Source organism: Passer domesticus, chromosome 1, assembly GCF_036417665.1.
Source record: "Passer domesticus isolate bPasDom1 chromosome 1, bPasDom1.hap1, whole genome shotgun sequence".
NCBI classification, from domain to species: domain Eukaryota; kingdom Metazoa; phylum Chordata; class Aves; order Passeriformes; family Passeridae; genus Passer; species Passer domesticus.
In genome coordinates, this window is record NC_087474.1 from 105,191,775 (window position 1) to 105,211,629 (window position 19,855).

A 19,855-nucleotide genomic window follows, 5' to 3' on the forward strand; every position below is an offset into this window, starting at 1 on the left:
TTTTTCATTATTTTCACTTGGTTATTTTTTAAAAGTTTTGACAGCAGGAAAAGGACATATTATGGAAATCCATGCTAGCTATGTATTTCACATTCCTGTATTTTTTATCTACTTAATTCTAGATTTATTGTTTTTTGCAGGAAATGTTTTTAAACTTCTTTCTTGAATCAGAACGAACATAAGTGTAACAGGCCATACATTTGAGATTTGTACTTGATAATCCTTGTTGGTCCCTTCCAACTAAGATTATTCTAGACACTGTGTTGTTCTGGAACTACTGAGTTTTGCAGCTCTTCTCAATGTGTCATCCATTGTCCTGAACCTCTTGCTCTTTATTTAGCATGCTACTTAATAATGAGTTATATCTCATTTGTTTTTTTTCACTTAAACAATTTCATTGTAATCAGATGCAATATTTTCAGAACCAGGGAAAAGCTAGAAATGTCAAATTTGATTTCATATTACTCTTTGCTTAATGTAATATTAAGTAATTGAGATTCTGAGCCTCACAGGCTAACAGTAAGAAGAATGAGGCATTGGCCATTTTCAAAATGATTCTTTGTAACAGCTTCATATTGATGGTTCATCTGTTTTGTTTTTTACAATTAAACCAGAGAGGGCTTGGAACTTACTGGCTTGTTCAGAACAGAGCTGGCTCTGAAGCTGCTTCAGTGCTTAAGGCTAACAGATGCACCACATTTTTATGGACTCCCATCACTGGAGAGAACATTGCAAGGAATGGTTCATGTTACTGCTCTTCCAGGCTGGACTACCTATTCTGCTGCAGTTGAACCTATCACAATTTGTAAGAAATATTTAACAGGTCTTCTTGAGGTGAGTAGCTTATGTTTCTACTTAGCTTTTGGTTTGAATGCAGGTAAAGAACTGTGTAACTAATGATACTAGGCTTTTTACAATGTACTTTTAGTGAATGTCATCACTATAGCAATATAGGTGTGGGAGAGATGCCTTTTCCTGTTAAGTAAATAGGAAGGATATGGAGACTAGACTGAGTGATGTGTATCTGTACACAGATGTTGTGAAGATTGGTTGTATTGCATGTGCTTTCATCATTGGTTTAAGAGGTAATACAAAGTGACTTAGTTTTAAGCAAGATAAAATATATATGTGGTGTTTTTAATAACTGGAACTCCAGGAGGAAAAATCCAACATAACTTCCCCTAGGCAAAATCCACATATGAAAGGTGGTCTGAGAGAAGATTAGCTTGTTGGGTAGGTTGTTAACACAGAGAAAGCAGAAAAGGGATAATTCAAGCTGCTGTGGTTGTTTAAAAGACAAAATTTCTTTCTTATTTTTAGTGTTCTATGTTTGTCAAGTCCATGGATGTGGTAGACAGCTAGCTTTTGCCCCTAAAAAGATATCTTTTGAAAACTCCAGTCTTCTTAAAAGGAAAAGCATAATGCTGACTTTGTTTGTTTAATACATATTCAGCAGTAAAATTCACTTTTAGAAGTTTTTAGTTGAAATACCAATACATCTGATGAAGAAAAGATATAGTGTTTTAGGGGCCTTAACTTGCCCAGATTTCTTGAATAGAAAGAAATAAACATTTTAGAGCTGTTTGATTAGATGAGCTCAGTCACTTGAAATCTAGAATAAAAATGGCACGAAGGTTATAGATGTCATGCAAAAGAAAGATAATTACTGGAAAAAAAATTACGGCATGAAATCAACTTGTGATGCATATGCTCTTGTTCAGAAGAATTAGGCAGTTTTATTTGTCCTAAATATGAAAATAAATGTGGGTTTCTTTTGGAGAAGAATGGAGAAAGTGGGTATAAAAAAAACTTCAGTAGGCTGGGACGCTGAAAGAAAGAACACCAGCAAAAATGCAAAGGTTTAAATCACTGTGTTTTGTGGAGAAAAGTAAATCTAGAAGTGTATCTTCTAAGTTTATTATTTTTTAAAAAGTGTTTTGGGGCATATTTTGTTGAAAGCAGCATGCCTTTTAATATGCATGGTTACTTATTTGGTCAGACAGTTTATTTTATGTTAGGATCCACTGACCTTTATTTCTGTTTACTAGTATTTTGTATAGAAAGCTGATTGTTTTGTTCAAATCACAATGAAATATATAAATGACACTTTCTCTTGAACATTGAATTTTGAAAAAAAAAATTATTTTTAATTCCAGACATAGCAAAAGAAACCCTAGGTACAATAAATGAACTTCCAGGTCCATGAAAAGAAACTTTCAGGTTTCTATTCAACTTAGAGCTTACTATTTTAAGCTTGATCGTATTCTTCATTTGAACAAAAAACCCAAAACCACAGGTGTTCAGAAGTTTAAATATATAGGAAACCATCAATGACCAAATGACTCAGAAATAAAGAAATTCTTACAATTCAGCTAGAAATCTATCAACTTTTTGGGTTTAAATAATGATTTAGTGTGTAAAACAGTTTGTACTCTGTGTGCTGTTTACCGTAAAGCTGTTATGAACTTGTGCCCTGCTCTTAGGTCATCTCATCATTTTATGTTGAGTGGGGGGGAAATGCCATGTCCTTCATGGGAAAAGGTGTGACAAAAAGCACAGTCCTTTGCTTGCTTCATTTATCTCACGAAATGATGGCTCAAGCCAGCGATATGGTGAGTGCATTCCTGTTGTTCTTATTACTGGTGAGGGCTATGCAGAGAGATTTTGACTGCTGAAGTTCAATGATAACTTTCTGTCATGGTTTAGGAATGGTACTCTCCAAATGAGTAGTCCTGCTAAAACCACACCACTGCTTACTCTTCCTTCCCCTCCAATTAGAAGCACAAAAGACAAAAAAAACCCACGTTCATCTCATTTGGTCTATAGTCTTAGATAAATGTACAGGATAGAGCATAGTCTACAAAATGAAATTGTTTTGTAAATTATTCTGTGGATTTTGAAAGGCCTTCTTTCAGAACAAATATAATTTCCTTTTTTATAAAAAAAATGAAGCATTGGGATTTTCTATAGGATGAATAAATATAAGAATTTATAACATCATTATTTCTTCAGCCTCACAGCCAACAGGCTTTCTAACCTGTGTTTAAACATTCATGTACATAGGGCTTTCACAGTTGTGTGTGTATATATATATGTATATATATACATGGAAAAAGGATTGCCAGATAAAACGAGCTATCATTACATACTAGCAAAACACATATTGTGCTTTGTGTTCATGTACATGTTTGAGGGCTAGATTTGTCAGTTTTGTAAGATAGCCTTTATCCTGAAGTAGTTGAAGCAAATTCAACAATTAAGTATTAAAGAATTAAAATCCAGTCTTACTAATATTTGTGATAGCCACAAATGACAAATGATGCTTATGATCAAGCACACGTGTAACTAGAAATTGCAGTATACCGCTTCTCCAAATTCCAGGTTTCTCTTTCTTCAGTTCTCTACTCCTTTTTCAAGATATTAGGTAGTGAAAGAGTTTATTAAAATGGGGAGGGGGCAGAGCTTTAAGTACACTGCAGGGAGACAGCAGCCTCCAAAGATTTAGGTCATAAATGCATAAATGAAGGTGTGGACTTGATTTTTTTACTATCATTGTTAGAGAGTGATATGCATAGTAGCATAATGATAAGTTTTATTTTCTTGTGTTTCTAAGTCATACTCTGTGTTTATGACAGTGTTACTGTTTGGACTGTAGTAATAAATTTTAATCTCAAAGAAATTTTAAATCCCAGCTGTTGTTTACAATGATGTGATTTAGTGTCGAATCCTTATGGAAAGAGAAATACAAAATGATCCTTCCTCTGCGCAATTAGTATTACACAAAACTGTTTTAGTAGTTGTTGGTAGCTCACACTGTTAGTACACTAGCATGGATTGAAAGATTTAAAAAATAATTTCTTAATTTGTTTTCTGTTTGCTAATCAGGACTGGATATCTCTTTGGTCTTTGCCGTACGATAGTGGTGAAGAACAAGTTCTGTCTCATCTAGGTCTGGCATGGCTGGTTCCTTTATGGGTAGATAGAGATCCTGAGGTTTGTTACTGTGGTATTAACTTCATATCTTATTTTGACCCTTAAGCATTTGAAATTTTTTGATTCATTAATGTGTTTAATAGTAGAACTGCTGTTCCAAATTATTTAGAATGTTACTAACTGTATCCTAAATAGCAGTAATAATACAGTAGGGAGAGTGTTTCCATATAAACATCATCTAAGAAATCCTTCCTTATATCTTCTGTCTTCTATGCTTTCATTAGTCAGTCACTATCATGATTCATAGGCAGTTTTCCTTGTCATTGTTGTAACTTAGCTGCAAAGCAGAAACATTTACATGAACTAAAAAATTCAGAGCAAATGTATTTAATGGGAATCTGTTAAATTATGTGAGTTTGGTAAATGGACATATTTTCAAGTGCTAAAATATGAAGAATATTAAAGACTATCTTGCTTAGTTTTGGATGCTTAAAAATAATTTTGTTTATTCATTTTGTGAATAAACACAAAGTGAATTTAGTTGTGATTGTGACTAGAGAGCAAGAGAGATATAGGAAAAGAGGTTGTTACTTTTGAAGTTATTCTCTTAAGCTCCAGATTCAGTTGATACAACTTAATAATAATAAAAAGAGTATTGCTAATTACTGTAAGAAAAAAAAAATACCACTTTCTGTTGTGCTTATATGTACTAGGTCAGATTTACAGCACTTGGAATAGGATCAGCTCTTACATCTCTTGAAATAGGATGTATTGCTTTAGCAGAAAGCTGCCAGAATATTTCAGGAGGCCTGTGGGGAACGGTGATAAACATCCTTCTGGATCAATCTGAATGTAGCATGGTGCGCAGGGAGGTATGTTTCTTGTGTCCTTCTGCTGTTGTAGATTGTCAAGTTCTTTTTGATTATGGTGAAAAAATATTCTTTATTTTTTTATTGTATATGTCTATTATCTGATGCTGCACAACATCTGCTGCTTTGTAAGTTAAACACTACCTGATAAATATAAATGTTTAGCTGCTTATTTAGAATTGCTTAAGTAGGAGCAAATACAGATTAGTTATTTCAAAACAGAAATTACATAAACAATACAAGTGAACTCATAAAAACTGCTAAGGCTTACTCAGTAAGATAAATAGGTTGCTAAAGTGTAACTTATCAGCCTGATTTTAATTGCTGCTTTGTAACATTTATGAATGCTTTGGTACAAACTCATCACCTGAACTGCAGTAAATATGTGTTCATTGCAGACATGAAGTAATCTAATTTGTCTAGGCACTAAGGGTTACTGGTGAGAACTGAAGGTCTGTACTATGGTAGAAAAACACATAGAATTGTATATTGATGAATTTAAGCTCTGTACATTTTATTTTCAATTTTTTTTGCAGCTCTAGTCGCAAGGTTTTCCTTCTGTTCTAATCAATAAGAAATAAAAGCTCTGACACTCAGTGACTTGTTTTTTTTCCCAGCTCTACTGCTTAACTAATATTTTTTTTCAAAGTAATATTTGAAATTGTATCTCAAAATGGCTTTGATAATGTGTCTTTCATTATTTTATTTAACTTCTAATTATTGTCTCTTAATTATGTTCTCTTAAGATTCATATAATTGACAAAATATAAAAAAGGGATTTCAATCCATGCACAGACATGCAAAGTGTGTGTAATATAAATTAGAAAAACAAACATGCTGTGTATTTATAAAGGAAAATATTTGAAACATGTCTCTGTCCTAATGGGTTCACCCTATTGTCCCAATTATTATTTAATAATTAAAAACCCCAAAGCACAAGAACAATGGAGTGACTGATCATAAACAATTATCTAGGTTGTTCTGTTCAGGAATTTTTCCCCCTAGTACTTGTAATGCTTGTTCTGTACGATTGACTGTACTGGAACAGTGATGAAAGTATTTTATAAATAAATTTGTTTCCTTGTGTTTTTTATACCAGCCTGCTCTTGTGCCATGCTCTAATGACATCTCTTGTAAGTGAAGTTTGAGGGCTTTGAAGTTATATCCTTGTAATTATTTTTTCTCAACATGAACATGAGAATTCTGTGTATTTCAGCATATATCTGAAGCAATATATAAACTGTACTCTTCAATCTTATATGTTTTTTTGAAGCGTGATGGCTAGATGGCAATATTGATGCTTTAATTTCTTTCAGGCTGCTTTTATTCTACAAAATCTGCTTGTGATTCCAATCCCTACAGAAGACACTAAAGATTGTATTTGGCAAGTGAGTGACTATTACATTTGATAACAAAAGTCATAGTGTCCCAGAGAGATGTCATTTGATATGAAAAGTTGAGTCAGAATAACTATAAAAGATGAACTTAAAAAATTACATGTCTAAGGTTATGTTTTGGGAAGAGAAGTAAATGAATAGACAAACTTCTCTCATGCTTTTGGCAAGCTCAGTAAAACAACCAAATTTAGATTAAATATATGTTGCATTTCATTAATGTAGTATCTTTGGGTTCCCAGGAAACTTGCTTACTTAGTTGCTATATCATTAATGTTTTAGGATAGAAATTGATAATTTATTTTACTCACACTTGGAATGCAGGTAAAACATTATTTGAGGGGCATGAGCAAGAGGAAATTCTGTTAATGTGATGTTTATAAAATGTTTTGAAAGAAAGATGAAGCAGTTTGTCACTTAGGTCAATTCAAATGCTTCCTGAAGACAACCACTTGCTCAAAGCAAAGTGAACTAGACCAGGTTGCTCAGGGCTGTTTCCAGTTGGATTTTGAGTTTCTCCAAGAATGGAGACTCTACAGTCTCTCTGGGCAACTTGTTCTAATCTTTGACTACCCTCAGATAGAAAGTTTTTTTCTTAGGTTTAAATAGAATTTCCTGTATTTTAATTTTTGCTTAATGCCTTTTCTTCTGTCAGTGGATACCAGTGAGAGGAGTCTGTCTCTCTTTACCTTCTCTTATCAGATATTTATTGAACTGATAAGATACCTTGGAAACTTTTCCAGTTCTGCTCTTTAGTCAGTCATCTTATTTTACTCTCAGCAAGTCTCATTCATTGTACATCAGGATACTTGGATCCTGGCTTGCAATTTTTAAATTTTTTTAACCTTGATATCTGTTTTAATGTCTGTCTTGCTCCTTTCATTGTGTGAGATGACTTATATGGGAACAGTGTATATTAGTTTTTGAAGAAATTTGCAGATGCAGCAATATTATTTTTAATCTGTTGCTTTCTGCAAAAGATCAAGTTAGTGCTGAAAGGCATTCCAGCTGTTTTACTAGAATAAGTTTATCTATGATTCATCTACGCCCAAAATCGATCATGCGATTTCTTGAAGAGTTGAATTGTATAGAATGTCTCGTCTTTTCTTTACATGTAATCATAAAGGAAGACGTGGAAGCAATTTTACAAATCTGGCCCTTGTTTCAGTCTTACTACTTATAATTTATCAATATAAATAGTAATTGTTTAAATTCATAATAGTAGCTGGTTAAAAAGGGCAGCCATTTTAACTTGTCAATATAGACTCTATTAAAAGTTGCTTTTTAGTCTTTTATAAAAAAATTCAATTACTATGGTGAAGTGACAAAAATTGAATCCAGTTGCACAAATCTGGATTAATTCCAGTGCAATTAAAAGAAGCTTTGAGTCAATGTGATTCTTATTAAGAACTGCATTTAGTGGAAATTGCTCATCACTTAAAAAGTGTTCATGCTGAAAGATGTTATCAAACAACACTTCATGGTTTCTGGTAAATTAAAACTGCTCAAAATAAAAACAACAATTAAAACTGTAACATACCACCAGGATAAAATTTTGTGTTTCAGAGTAACTTTTTTTCCCTTGCACTGAATAAGGTGATTTGTTTGTTTCCTTTAGTGCCAGGAAGAAAGGGAGGGCTATTAAGTGGATCTTGGTGAATAGTAGGAATACTGTGCCATAGCCAAATTAGACCATTACCATTTTGGTGGGTAATGGTCCTACCAAATAGGACTGGAAAAAGAAATATAAATAGAATTTGTAGGCCAGTATCTTCATGAGAATGTCTCTAGTGTTACTTTCGTCTAGTTGATCTGCTTTATAATATTTCATTTTGCGATGTCATTTAAAAAATTTCCTACGCCACTCTTTAGTCATGAGTAAAGTCAACCTGTGTAAAGTTGCACTCTAAGGGTGCAGCGGACTCTGTTGTATAAAGATTGCTGAAGTCAGAGCACTCTGTCAATGTAATTGATAAGTAACTTTTCAGGGCCCTCATTTGTACAATAAGGTATCTGACATGGTTTTTGAAACTGGCAAAGACAATGCTGGGCAGTAAAATTTGGACTAAATTAATCATATTTCCAAAGTTTACACTTGCCATAGTCAACATGGTTTAAGTCTATTGCCGACAGTGTATGAGCAGAGTTTTATAATTCATTATAAATAGTTTCCTTGAAATGCTACATTCTGCCTTAAACTGTTCATCATATCTCATTCTCCACTAGTTAGTGTAAAAGGCAAATAGTGAAAATAGTTTCTGTATTACAGAAACCAAAAAGAATGAGAGTAACAATCTAAAATTTTGGTGGTAGCTTATCTTGTAATACGAAATAGTATTACTGCTTCTACTGTATCTGGTTTTGGCTTTCATTTTTTTTTAAATTGGGAAATAAACTTGTATTCAGTGTAAATGAAGGAGTTGGGGGAGAGTCTCTTGAGGATAAATAGTGTTTTGAAATTACTTGTTTTCAATTGATCCAGCTCTGCTCTCTCCTGACTGCCAAAGAAAGTATCTAATTAGCACTGAAAGTTTTTCTTTCCATAATTTTAACTAATTTATTTTTGAACTACTGCAGTATGCCCTCTAAAACTGTCTTTCTGAATTAGTTGATTTGAATTTCTGAGTTCTTCTGCCTTCTTTGCATTTCTAATTTTTATGGTCAGTCTAAACCAGATTATGTGTGGCTTGGTAAAACTTTTTGGTTTTTTTTCTGTTAACATGGAAAATGCTGAAGAAACATTTAACACAGGTAGTAAACATAAACTGTTTATTTGAAATATGACTAGAATCCATTATCTTAAAGTATAAATTCACTGCTCTAGGAAGTTTTCCCTGATGTCAGTTTTTAAAAAGAAATAATTGAAAACCATACTTCAAAGAGATTTTTTTTGGTTATGTCTTGTTTTCTAAAGTAATCTTTTCCCATAGAAGATTGACATAGCTGGATGTAGTATAATGACAGTATACTTTAGCGCAGGATGGGCTTTTCAGGATATTTAGTCTTATCTAAGTGTGCTTTTTGACTAAGGAAAGCTTTTTCATTGCTTAATATCTGTAAGTAGAAATAAATGAGACATTCAAATTGTAAAGTCTACTGATACATTTACTGTCTTGAAGCCACTCATTTACAGCTTTTCATGAGTTTCTACTTAACTGTTAGCACACTTCTCAGGAGATTTTTGATTCTCAGGAGCTGTTTGATTCTGCTAAGTCATGGCCACTTTTGTAAAATATTATGATTTAGATCAACGTTAAAATCTGCGTTTAATTTTTGGAATTTATTAGTTACAGCCTGTAAACCAGTGTACACACATATACACAGCATTAGCCTTAGTTAGGCTGAGTTTTTCTGACAGTTTATTCTATGTAACATATTTCTTTAAAGTAATGATGTCTGTGAATTTCATGTCTTCAGGGTCCTTGTGTACATGATGAAGAATCTGGCCTCTCTCAGACAGGAATACCTGCTCTTAAAGCCCTTTTGTATCACTGCCAGTTCTATGAACATGTGGATCAGATGGTGAAACGCTGTTACCTAGGATGTTACATGTTCGATTTGAATTCTTATAAGGAAGACAAGCTCAGCATAGAAAAAGGTGGTACAACTGGTAAGTGATGTTGATGTAATCTTCTGGTATTTGAAACCTACTTAAAGTGCAGTTTTGAGTAACTTACCTCCAGTAATTCTTAATAAGAGGGGAATGGAATGTATATAAACCCTACACTTAAAAATGTTGTGAAGTCAAAAGATTGCTGTGAGGATTTAAGTAGATAAGTCTCTAGTTCAACATAGCTCAGAAAAAGTTCTGAGCTGTTATTTACACCTTCAGAAAGTTGAAAATGGAAAAGACGTAATTGGTTCTGCCATAAATTTTCTTGTAAAATATTGGGGGTAAAATACTTTTAACAATATCCACTTTCACATCCAGTCAACTTTCATATAAGGAAAATTTGGGGAAAAAATACATTAACTTTCCTTGGATTCCTGTTTCTTGATGTGTTCAGCTTCAAAGGTGCATGAGTGGGAATGGACTCTAATAATCTGAATTAAGCTGCATTCTAAGACATTCAGATATAATTTAATTTCTAGACTGTTGAAATGGAATACTCAGATTGGATTTATTTGTATATTTTTAGCATGTACTCCCTTGGAATATTTAACGTTTATATTTTAATTTTCTTTTCTTACCTTTTTTTTGTGGGCATAAGTTTCTATATTTCCATCTTTTAAGGCCGCTGATTTAAATAGTTCTTTTTAAGTCTGTGTCATGGGTGGAGAGGGAGCTTCAGACTAAGTTGTTTAGAGAAGTTCTCCTACTGAGTCACAAGGTGCAGGAAGGACCCCCTTGCTCTCTATGAGAGGAGCCTGGCTGCAGCTGGATTCAATCCTGGACCCAGACTTTTTCAGTTGCTTAAATCTAAGGAATTGTAGAGATGTGTTTGAACCTTTGTCTGACTTTACCTTGTGGGATTAAAGATGGCAAACCAGATATATTAATATAAAATTTAATGACTTACTATGATAAATGACTAGATGAAAAGATCATAATCAGAATTATTTACTACGCAGTGTAGAAGGTAAAACTGCTAGTGTAGTATAGTGTACTATATGAAAGGAATAATATTAAAGCAACTGTATTAAAGCTGGCAAAAAAGAAACAATTATTAAGTAGAGATTGATGTTACTTACCCATACCAATGACCCTGGCAAATGTCTTTTGCTCAGCCTGGAGTGACTGTGAGCAACATTCCTACCCCAGGCAGGAAACTCCACACACGCTCCAAGAAAAACCTGCTGTTTGTAAGTGGGACTGGACTTCCAGAATTTAAAGTGATTGACTGTCAGTCACATATCTCAGGCCAGCTGGGCCTTAGGATTTTTACATAAGAAGTGGCAGACATGGTGTAGTATCCTTCAACTCTATCAGGATGTTTTACTTTTGGGGTTGATGAGTCAGGCTGGCTTAGTATAATTCAACACTGAAAGCAGCATGACACCCCCTCTCAGTTCACCACTTATAGCTTTGCAAAATAAAGTATTGTTTGAGTTGTTTTGCACATTCCAGGTCAGGCATCCTGCTGGATTCTGCATTTGATAAACCTGTCCCAGAGGCATGAACAGAAGAGGAATGTTACTTCCCTGGCTAAGTTATGACTTTATAACAGACCCAAAGAAAAGAAGCATGCTTCATTAACTAACTGAGAGAAATACTTCACCAGTACACAAAATTCCAGTCATAAAAATCCTCAATTTCTTCAGTGTCTGATTTTTTTAATCTATGAGTGTAATTTTTCAATCCAACACATTTTACTGCTCCCATGGTCCTCTAATATGTGCCTTTTGGTAGTTCTGTTAGCTCCTGCAATATTGTATCTAAGAGTAACTTGAAATGTAGAATGGTACAACTTTTCAGTGAGCAATTGAGATACATTTTATTCAGTCTTTGCAAGGCAAAGCCAGAAAATACAGTATTTTAGGAATAAGAAACAATATTTTTGTTTCTTTAGAAAGGGAAGAACAGGACCTAAACCTTGTAGGGTTTTTTCCTATGTAGTTTTCTTACTTTCTTTTTATAAATATTTTAGGAATGTATAAAAATCATCTGCAATGTAATGTTACAAATAAGATAGTTCAGTTTAGTAATTACTGACGATACATATAGGACATCTACTTTTGTGGGGTTTGCACTCACAAACTGTGTAGTCTGACTTCATTATTTTTTATTTTCTTTTCTAAATATATGACAACTTTAAAAGTATTACTGGCAGACTTGTGCTATAGCATTTTTTGGCACTTTTTACTCTAAAACAGATTTACAAAGTAATTCTGCCTTTGTTATGTTTATGAATATGGGTCCTTTTGAAACTATTTCTCTAAAAATGCGAATTTGAAGTTTTTTGAAGACAAACTTCAAATCTGCGTTTTTAGAGAAATAGTTTCAAAAGGAACCATATTTTGAAGACAAGGAGATCAGTGTACTATGTGTGTTCTTCAAGACTGTAGTCTAGTACTTCAGTACTTTTGTACTCTTGCATTTTAACTAAAATGAAATCTGAACTATTTGAAATGACTGAAGGCTATGCAACTGCAGTTTGAGTGAAGTGTAGTTTTTTCTAGACTATTTATATTGCACTGGAAATTTTTTATTTTTGTTTATTCAAGGAATTTGATGTGTAAGAGTTCATAGATATAATATGCGAAAACTTGTGTTCTGAGATCTTCAGAAGAATAGCTGTGGTTGTCTATTTTTTCACTGAAAACAGTCCTTTAAAAGGCTTGTTAGAGTAATTTTGATTCTTATTTTTTTTTCCTTTACAGATTTTGATGATTCTCTCAATCTTTGGAAGGCTCCACCTAGTCAGAGAAAATCTTCACATTCTCACTCAACATCTGAAACTATGGTAACTTGCAGAGTAATTATTAATTTTAAATATAAAGTTGTTTGTGAACTGCTTTCAAGAAAATTATCACTCTTAAAATTGATAAAAAAAAACTCCAGCAAAACTCAAAACTTGAAATCAATCGGAAATTAGCTGTGAAATTAAGTTGAAATTTACTCCAATGTAGCTTTAATATGCTGAAAAAACCCTTTTGTGGTTCTTAACCTGAGCAAAAATAAGTAAGGTAGCTTGTCTTGACTAGCTAAGTGCATAAGGCAGTACTGAATTCTGTAGCTTCCCACAACAAGACATATTCTCTAGAGATTACTCTGTAATTGGCTTTATTGACAAAATGCAGTTGTCTCCATTTCTGGTTGTCACTTCTGTTGCTTTTATCCAAATTGTTTTTCAGAGTGAACCTGTGTTTACACAACACAGCTACAGAACTGGATCAATCAAAGCCACATAAATACATTGGGTATTCTGTGCCATAATAAACTCTGGATTCTGAAAATGCTTTTGTAGAATTTACAAGTGGCACAAGTGCTTGCAGACATGGAAAACAGAAAGTGGGTGGCTGCTTGAAATATTTGTTTCTGACAATGGCAATAAAAAGCTGTACACACGTGCCATCTTTCAAGGTGGCAAATGCAGAAGAGAAATTGAAAGACATTCTTTCAGTTCCAGAGTAGATTTGCTGTATCAGTTCAGGCTGTGGAGGAAACTTTTATAACATTCATTAGTTACCCGATAAAAATCATGTATTTTTCAAAGACTGCAGTATAGATCCAAGAAAACTGGCATGTTGCACTGAAATTTATTTTTTAGTTTCATATTAAAAAATTTTCATTTATGAATAACTATCTAATCTATTACTGAAGCCAGAATATCATTGTTTAGAAGTTTCTTTTCTCTTAAACAGATGCATGCCTGGAAATGACAAATGCTGATAGATCACAAGATCCTATATATTTTTCTTGACAAAAATTCTATGCTCAATTTTCCTGTGGAACATGGTAAAAACAAAACCAGAAAAAACAGTATTTTGTCTAAAAAGTATTACACAAGTACAATTTCCATGTTCTTTTGATTCTCTGTTATAAATTTATTGCTGTCTAGTACTGATAATGTTATCTTCCATGTTTTTAATAATTGAGGAAAAAGTGCACTTTAGTTGTAAACTGATTTCTCATTTTCAGAAATTTTATTAATTAATTTCATTTTCATTAATGAAGAACAACAACCCCCAGCCTTTTAGGGTTATTCTATACACAAATATTCAAATTTGAAGATCAAGACTAAAATAAATTAAAGTGCATGTAAACCAGGAAGTACCTGAAATCATGATTGCTCCTTAAAAAAACATTTACATAAGAATCTAGTATTTTTTAAAAGCACTTGTTCCCAGATCACTTTTTACTGAATAAATTGATTGCCACTTACTTAGAGGAATGAAAGTTGACCAAATTTCATCTTGTTTTGTTCACATTACTTGAAGACAAAATTCGACTGCAGCAATTCTTATCAAGGCTTGGTGTCTAATCTACTTAGAATTGTCCTTGAGTTTTTATGAAGAAAACATTAAATTTCTTCAGCTTCAGTAGTTAACAAAAAAGAAAAAAACTAATGTGGAATCTACTAGATCAGGTTAATGTATGCTAATTATATATGTAAAGTGGCATCATAGTTTAACACAAAGACTTAGCTCTACTATTCCATTCACCAGATACACAACTACTAATTAACAATGGAAAGTACAGTGTAATACTAAGCTACACTAATTTATACCAGTCTTCCACATATCAGACTTCATACTTGCTAAGATTAGGCTCTTACAGCTAACCATGTGAGTTTTATAGAAGTTTGTGTTTTGTTTAGTTTTCATTCTTTCCCTGACACCTGTGAAGATGTCACACTAAGACTTTGATTGTCATTTCTGGAAGTTAGTTTAATTTCCATTTATCCTTCATGGATATTTTCAGCAGCTGTAAACTTCTTTTTTTGTTAACTAAGTTTCTTACCTGTAAAAAAATGCTAGTCCTGGCATGTCATATTGAAAATTTTCAGCCACAAGATGTAGAGGTCTGATGTTCCAATACCACTATTAATTAGAAGAAAAAGGTGGATGAGCATAACTTTGATGGAGGCTAATTGCAAACTGTATTTCAGAGGACAGTTTTCTGAAGTGTGTATCTAGTGAAGTTAGAAAATACTTCTGAAAATTCAAACTTGTCCTGAAATCTCAGGTATTTGTAATTTATTCCTACATAACTTCAAATTTTTGGGTCACAGTTTGGTCCAATTTTCGTTTTGATGTATGAATAAGGAAATATATTTATGAAGGCATTACAAAAAGTTTGTAGAAGTTTATTGCTAAATGTTGGATGTTGATGGTGCCGGGAAGATACTGTTATTCCAAGCCCACGAGATGGCGTGCTTTCCCCATCACAGATGGAAAGGAATCTGCAGGTCTCACTGAAGGGACAAATGTGTTTTAGGTGCATGGTGCAGATTTGATGAAAACACCCACAAATACTTGAGAATGAGCAATCAAACCAAGTAGAATTGTTTCTACTGAAAACTCTTCTCTCATATTTTAGTAGCATTAAAAAAAAATTGATCTAGATAGGTCCATATTGATTTCTATTCCTAACATTCTGTTAGTTTTCTCTGCTTCCAGATTTCATGTAACCAGTACTTTATTTGAGCTGTCTGCTATCATGAGCTGATTTCACATAGAGCCATATGACCATAACTGAAAACTGCAACTAAATTACTTTTTGGCTTTATAGTTTTTCCTCCATCCCCAATTATTTTCCTCAAATTTGCAGAAAAAAAATTGAGAAAATTAAAAAGATAATCAGAAATTGGGCAGAGACCATAAGTAACATTTTGTTCATTTTAAAGAGTAAAGAATAGTTGTATGGGGATGAAATAAATGATTTGGTGTAATAGAAAAAGACAGCAGAACTGGATTGTCTGTCCTCTGTTAATTCATGTGCACTGTATTCTGTGTCTTTACAATCCTAGTGGATTACAGATTTTTGTCAAATTTATTTTTATTTTTCAGTGAACTGAAAGGCCAGTTGTGAGATGATTAATAATCTTGGTCTTTTATAGAATAAATAGTTTAAGCATTAACTCAGGTTATCATTTGAAAAGACGAATCCTTACTCTTGTTTTAACCAACATGTTTGGTTTGTGTTTTGTGGATATGATAAGAAATCACTAATCTGCATGGAGATACCGACTTGCTTTACACTGCATAAATATGCTAGGGCTGTTCTGCATCCAGGAAATCTTAGCAAAATGAGCAGTTATTTAAAAACTTGAGCTAAAAATGATGTGGGCTAAAGAGCTACAGACATCTCCCAGACAGTTTTAAGTCATGGCTATTCTTTCCTATGAAATCTTCTTGCTATTTTCTATAAAAATGTGTGCTTTATTTTCTGGAACTGTGGTTACCAGAGTGCTATACAGTAAAGTGATTTAAACCTTTGAAAAGGGAACTGAATAGAATTAATCACTGCAAGCCTATTAAAGCAATGCCAGAGGGATTTTTGTACTAGAGGTTAAGAAAAGACCTTTTATTCCTATCTAGTAGATAAATGGCAAAACCCTCACATTTCTCCTGTGTTTCCACTCTGACAATTTTTGTATTCTTTTGAATTAGTTCTAATCTGCAGTTGTCATCTCCCTCTCCACACACGCAGAATCTTTCCCCCTATTACACTCCCTCCCAAAGTTTCACTGTTAAGCAACGCAATGCTTCATTGCTCCCAGGAACAATATGGTGGCAGTAGTAAATATCCTTTACTAAATACTGTGTGCCAGACTTCCAGTTCATCCTTATCAAAGGTGATTTATAGAAGTGGTAATATCTTGGGTTTTTTTCCCCTGAAGGCAGAACAGTGTGGAAACAACTTCAGTGTGTTACTGTTTGTTTTCTGTTATGACAGCAGAAAATTTTGGGGTTTAACTGATTTCCCTCTATGATGCAATTATCGATAAACGTTCCATCAGTTAAGGAAGATTATATTTCTCTAACCAGCTTTTGCTGATTTTATTTATGTATTTATTTTCAACATAACTGAGAACTATTTATTTTCTTTTCCAAAGTATTTAGAGAGTTGTAGAAGATAGAGGGACTACAATTGTATGAGGTAGCTGATACTTTTTACTAATAAGTGAAAGGTTGCATAATTTATAATAATATCTGTAAGATGACTGTCAATGTAGTGAAAGTCTTTTTAGGGTTTTACTTATTTCAGAAGAACCATATGGACTCTTAGAAATTACATTTTGGGTTTGTACTATTTAAGGAAAAGTGTTGCAGTTTTTCTCACCTATTAGAATGCTTGGAATTGACATATAGTGCTGCATAAATGCAGAATTTGCCATGTGTCATGATAGATTAGCTTAATATAAATAATGGATTTCAGTAATTATTTGAATTAGCAAGCACAGAACTTCAAGTAACTTTTTTTAAATTGGCAAATATGCTTTTTACTTGTGCAGTCAAAATAGGCTTTGAATTTCAATTACTCAGTACAGCTTCGTACTGCATTTTGATAACAAGCAAATGATTTAGCCAAGCGTTGTCCGAGTGTTTATGTGATCTAAACTCTGTGTTTTGGACTCTCTGTGCTCTATATGCTCTATATTTTGGACATTCTGTGTGCCTACTCTATGAGCTCTATGTGCTCCCTGTGTTTTGGACACACCCCCAGATCTTACTGTAGCTTGTTTTATGTGTTACAATAGTCCTCTGACTTTCCTTGAGCAACAACTGAGCAGGCTTAAGAATAAAGACTCGTGATTATAGGATGAACAATAATGGGAGACCAGAGGAAAATGCAGGAGAAAAGGAAGTTACAATGTGGAGGTTGCAAGGATACAATAGCTGGGAACAAAGTGATCTGTGATTTCCTTCCCTGCACCCTTTTTGTCTGTTACTTTTAACAGTCACTTTTAACATTTCCTTGGGTAAAAATATATTCCAGCTGTTGGAAACCTTTGAGATATTTCAGTCTTCCTTAGAAAGCTCACTGTGAGGAAAATTCTAATAACACCCTTCTTCAAGCTGTAACTCTGGGATTTCATTGGATTCTCCAAAATTCTATATTCTCTGCTTTGTATAGTGACATTCTTGAAGAAAAATGTCTGATGTGACTTTTCCATATTAGAAAATAGAAACCAGACATGAAGGAGTGACTTGACATGATAGATACTTGTCCTCTGCTCTGAAACAAGTTACAGGTCTTGCTGTGTCACAAAAGCACATCATTGATATGGATTCTGGGTCTTCTGATCTCAAGCTTGTGGTTTGAAACACAGTAGCAAGAGCATTAGGAACTTTTGAAAACACGCAAAATTCATAATGTAAATGCAAAATGGGTAGGAGGAGTGTGGTATTATGTCAGTAAAGTTATCTGATGTCATTTAAACATCTTATGTCTTCACTATGAAATGAATACATTTAATTATCACAGGATTAAGGTTAAGAGAAGTACCCAGAGTTCAAAAGACTCGGGGACATCAACTTTGACTATGACATGTACTTGTGATATTTTTATCTGAGTGTGTTCTGGTATAAAGGGACAAGTGCTGATGTTCTCAGTAGAGCAAATAGTCCATGAAAAATTTGAGTTTAAATGCTTCAGTAATGTCTTTCTATCTTTATCCAAATGTAGGTTGAGTCAATTATATGGATGAAAAAGAAGGATGAAGAGAAGGAATTTCCAGTAACATGGGCATTGATCAGTTTTTGACTGAAATGTTTCAGACTGTCATATTGCCCATCTTTTAATAGTTAGTTATTGGGTTTTTTATCATATATATACACACATAGTGGACGAAATCTAATTGAATTGATTTTGAACAGTAATATTTATATAGTATTTGATTTTGTTGATTACGTTGGGTTGTTCCCCCTTCTCAAGCAGAATATAAAGAAAAGACTAGTCTGTAAAGGCTGGAATCAACTAGTTTCTCTTTTTATGGCTTTCTAGATTCTGTCTGCATCACCATCACTGGGGAGTGTTACTGAGCTCCAGGCAGCAGTTCCAAGTTCAGCCAGTTTTATTCCGGAAACTGTGGTTGATCGGCTTACGGCACAAGGTAACTCAAGCTTGAGTCCTGTACCTGATGCTAAATACATTGTATTCACCTGTTCACATTTCAGTGTTTGTCCATGCTCTACATTGTACAGCTTGCATGTTGCTGGAGCAGTTGATGCTTCTAGTAGTTGCTTTAGAAGACAAATATTAAACACTTCTTTTAATATGAAATTTGACAGAAGCAAGTGAAAATGGTACTGCTTGAAATATAACTCAGGAGTTAGGTTCTCTTCCTGGCATCTAGTCATGCTTTCAACACATCAGTCGTGGTAGAGCTGTCATATACATACATAGGAGTGTGTATGCACACACATACACAAATATGTGTATATAATTCTCTTTATATGTAGAAAGATAAAAACTAATACAATGTAAAACATATTTATAATCATGTATGTAGAGAGAGCTGTGTTCAAATAAAAATATTTTTCTTTTAAATAAAGGACTGGTAATTTGTGTCTTTCCAAATTTGCTAGTTATCTCCATTTAATGCCTGGTAGAGGGAGCATTTTATTTGGGAACTATTTCCTGTATCTGATTTGATTTTTTTCCCCTTCGTTCCTGAATATACAATTTAAATATAGCGAGGACTTGGATGTTTTGTGAAAAATACAAATAAACTTGATTTATGTAACTGATGTAATTTAATCTTTTGGTTGTTTTGGATTTTTTTTAATTCAACACACTCTAGGTCAAAGTGATACAACCATAACAGAATCTCCAAGTCAACATGATTCTCCCATGTCTGCTGCTCTGTCTAAACAGCGTGCTGTAGTCACACCTGCCCTTTTGTCAGCTGTTTGCAGCCTTCTGCACAATCTGCTGGTTGTCATGCCAAAAGATACTGGAATTGCCCTTCAACAAACACATTTGCTAACAACACTCAGCAGGTATGAGATCAATAACTGTTGAACTACAAACAAGGTGTAGCAATAGATGTTTAAAAAATCTTCGAATGAGATTTACCCATGTTTCTCACTAGAACTGTTAAACATATTGATCACTTCTTGTTCCTGAAGTGTTCAAAATTTATTTTTTTAAATAAAAAATACCATCAATTGAAGAAATGAATCAGAATTACTTTTTTTTTTTTTTCCCACAGAATAGGTAGTCATATTGGTGCTTTCATTTGTGGTGTATGTCTTAGACTACTGTGT

At 33.5% G+C, this 19,855-nt stretch overlaps 1 protein-coding gene across 6 annotated transcripts in view; it reads left to right on the forward strand.

Moving 5' to 3' along the window:
- RTTN (rotatin) overlaps positions 1-19,855 on the forward strand; it is a 79,212-nt gene that overhangs the window by 35,693 nt on the left and 23,664 nt on the right. For all 6 annotated transcript variants that reach the window (XR_010368498.1, XM_064432456.1, XM_064432472.1 and 3 more), the window contains 9 exons: positions 615-834; positions 2,484-2,612; positions 3,886-3,993; positions 4,647-4,805; positions 6,119-6,190; positions 9,614-9,806; positions 12,518-12,600; positions 18,591-18,699; positions 19,390-19,588. Coding sequence is in view for 5 of the 6 variants with exons in the window: in XM_064432456.1 (XP_064288526.1) it covers positions 615-834; positions 2,484-2,612; positions 3,886-3,993; positions 4,647-4,805; positions 6,119-6,190; positions 9,614-9,806; positions 12,518-12,600; positions 18,591-18,699; positions 19,390-19,588 (1,272 nt within the window). In the remaining variant the exon portion in view is untranslated. The remainder of the gene's footprint in view (positions 1-614; positions 835-2,483; positions 2,613-3,885; positions 3,994-4,646; positions 4,806-6,118; positions 6,191-9,613; positions 9,807-12,517; positions 12,601-18,590; positions 18,700-19,389; positions 19,589-19,855) is intronic.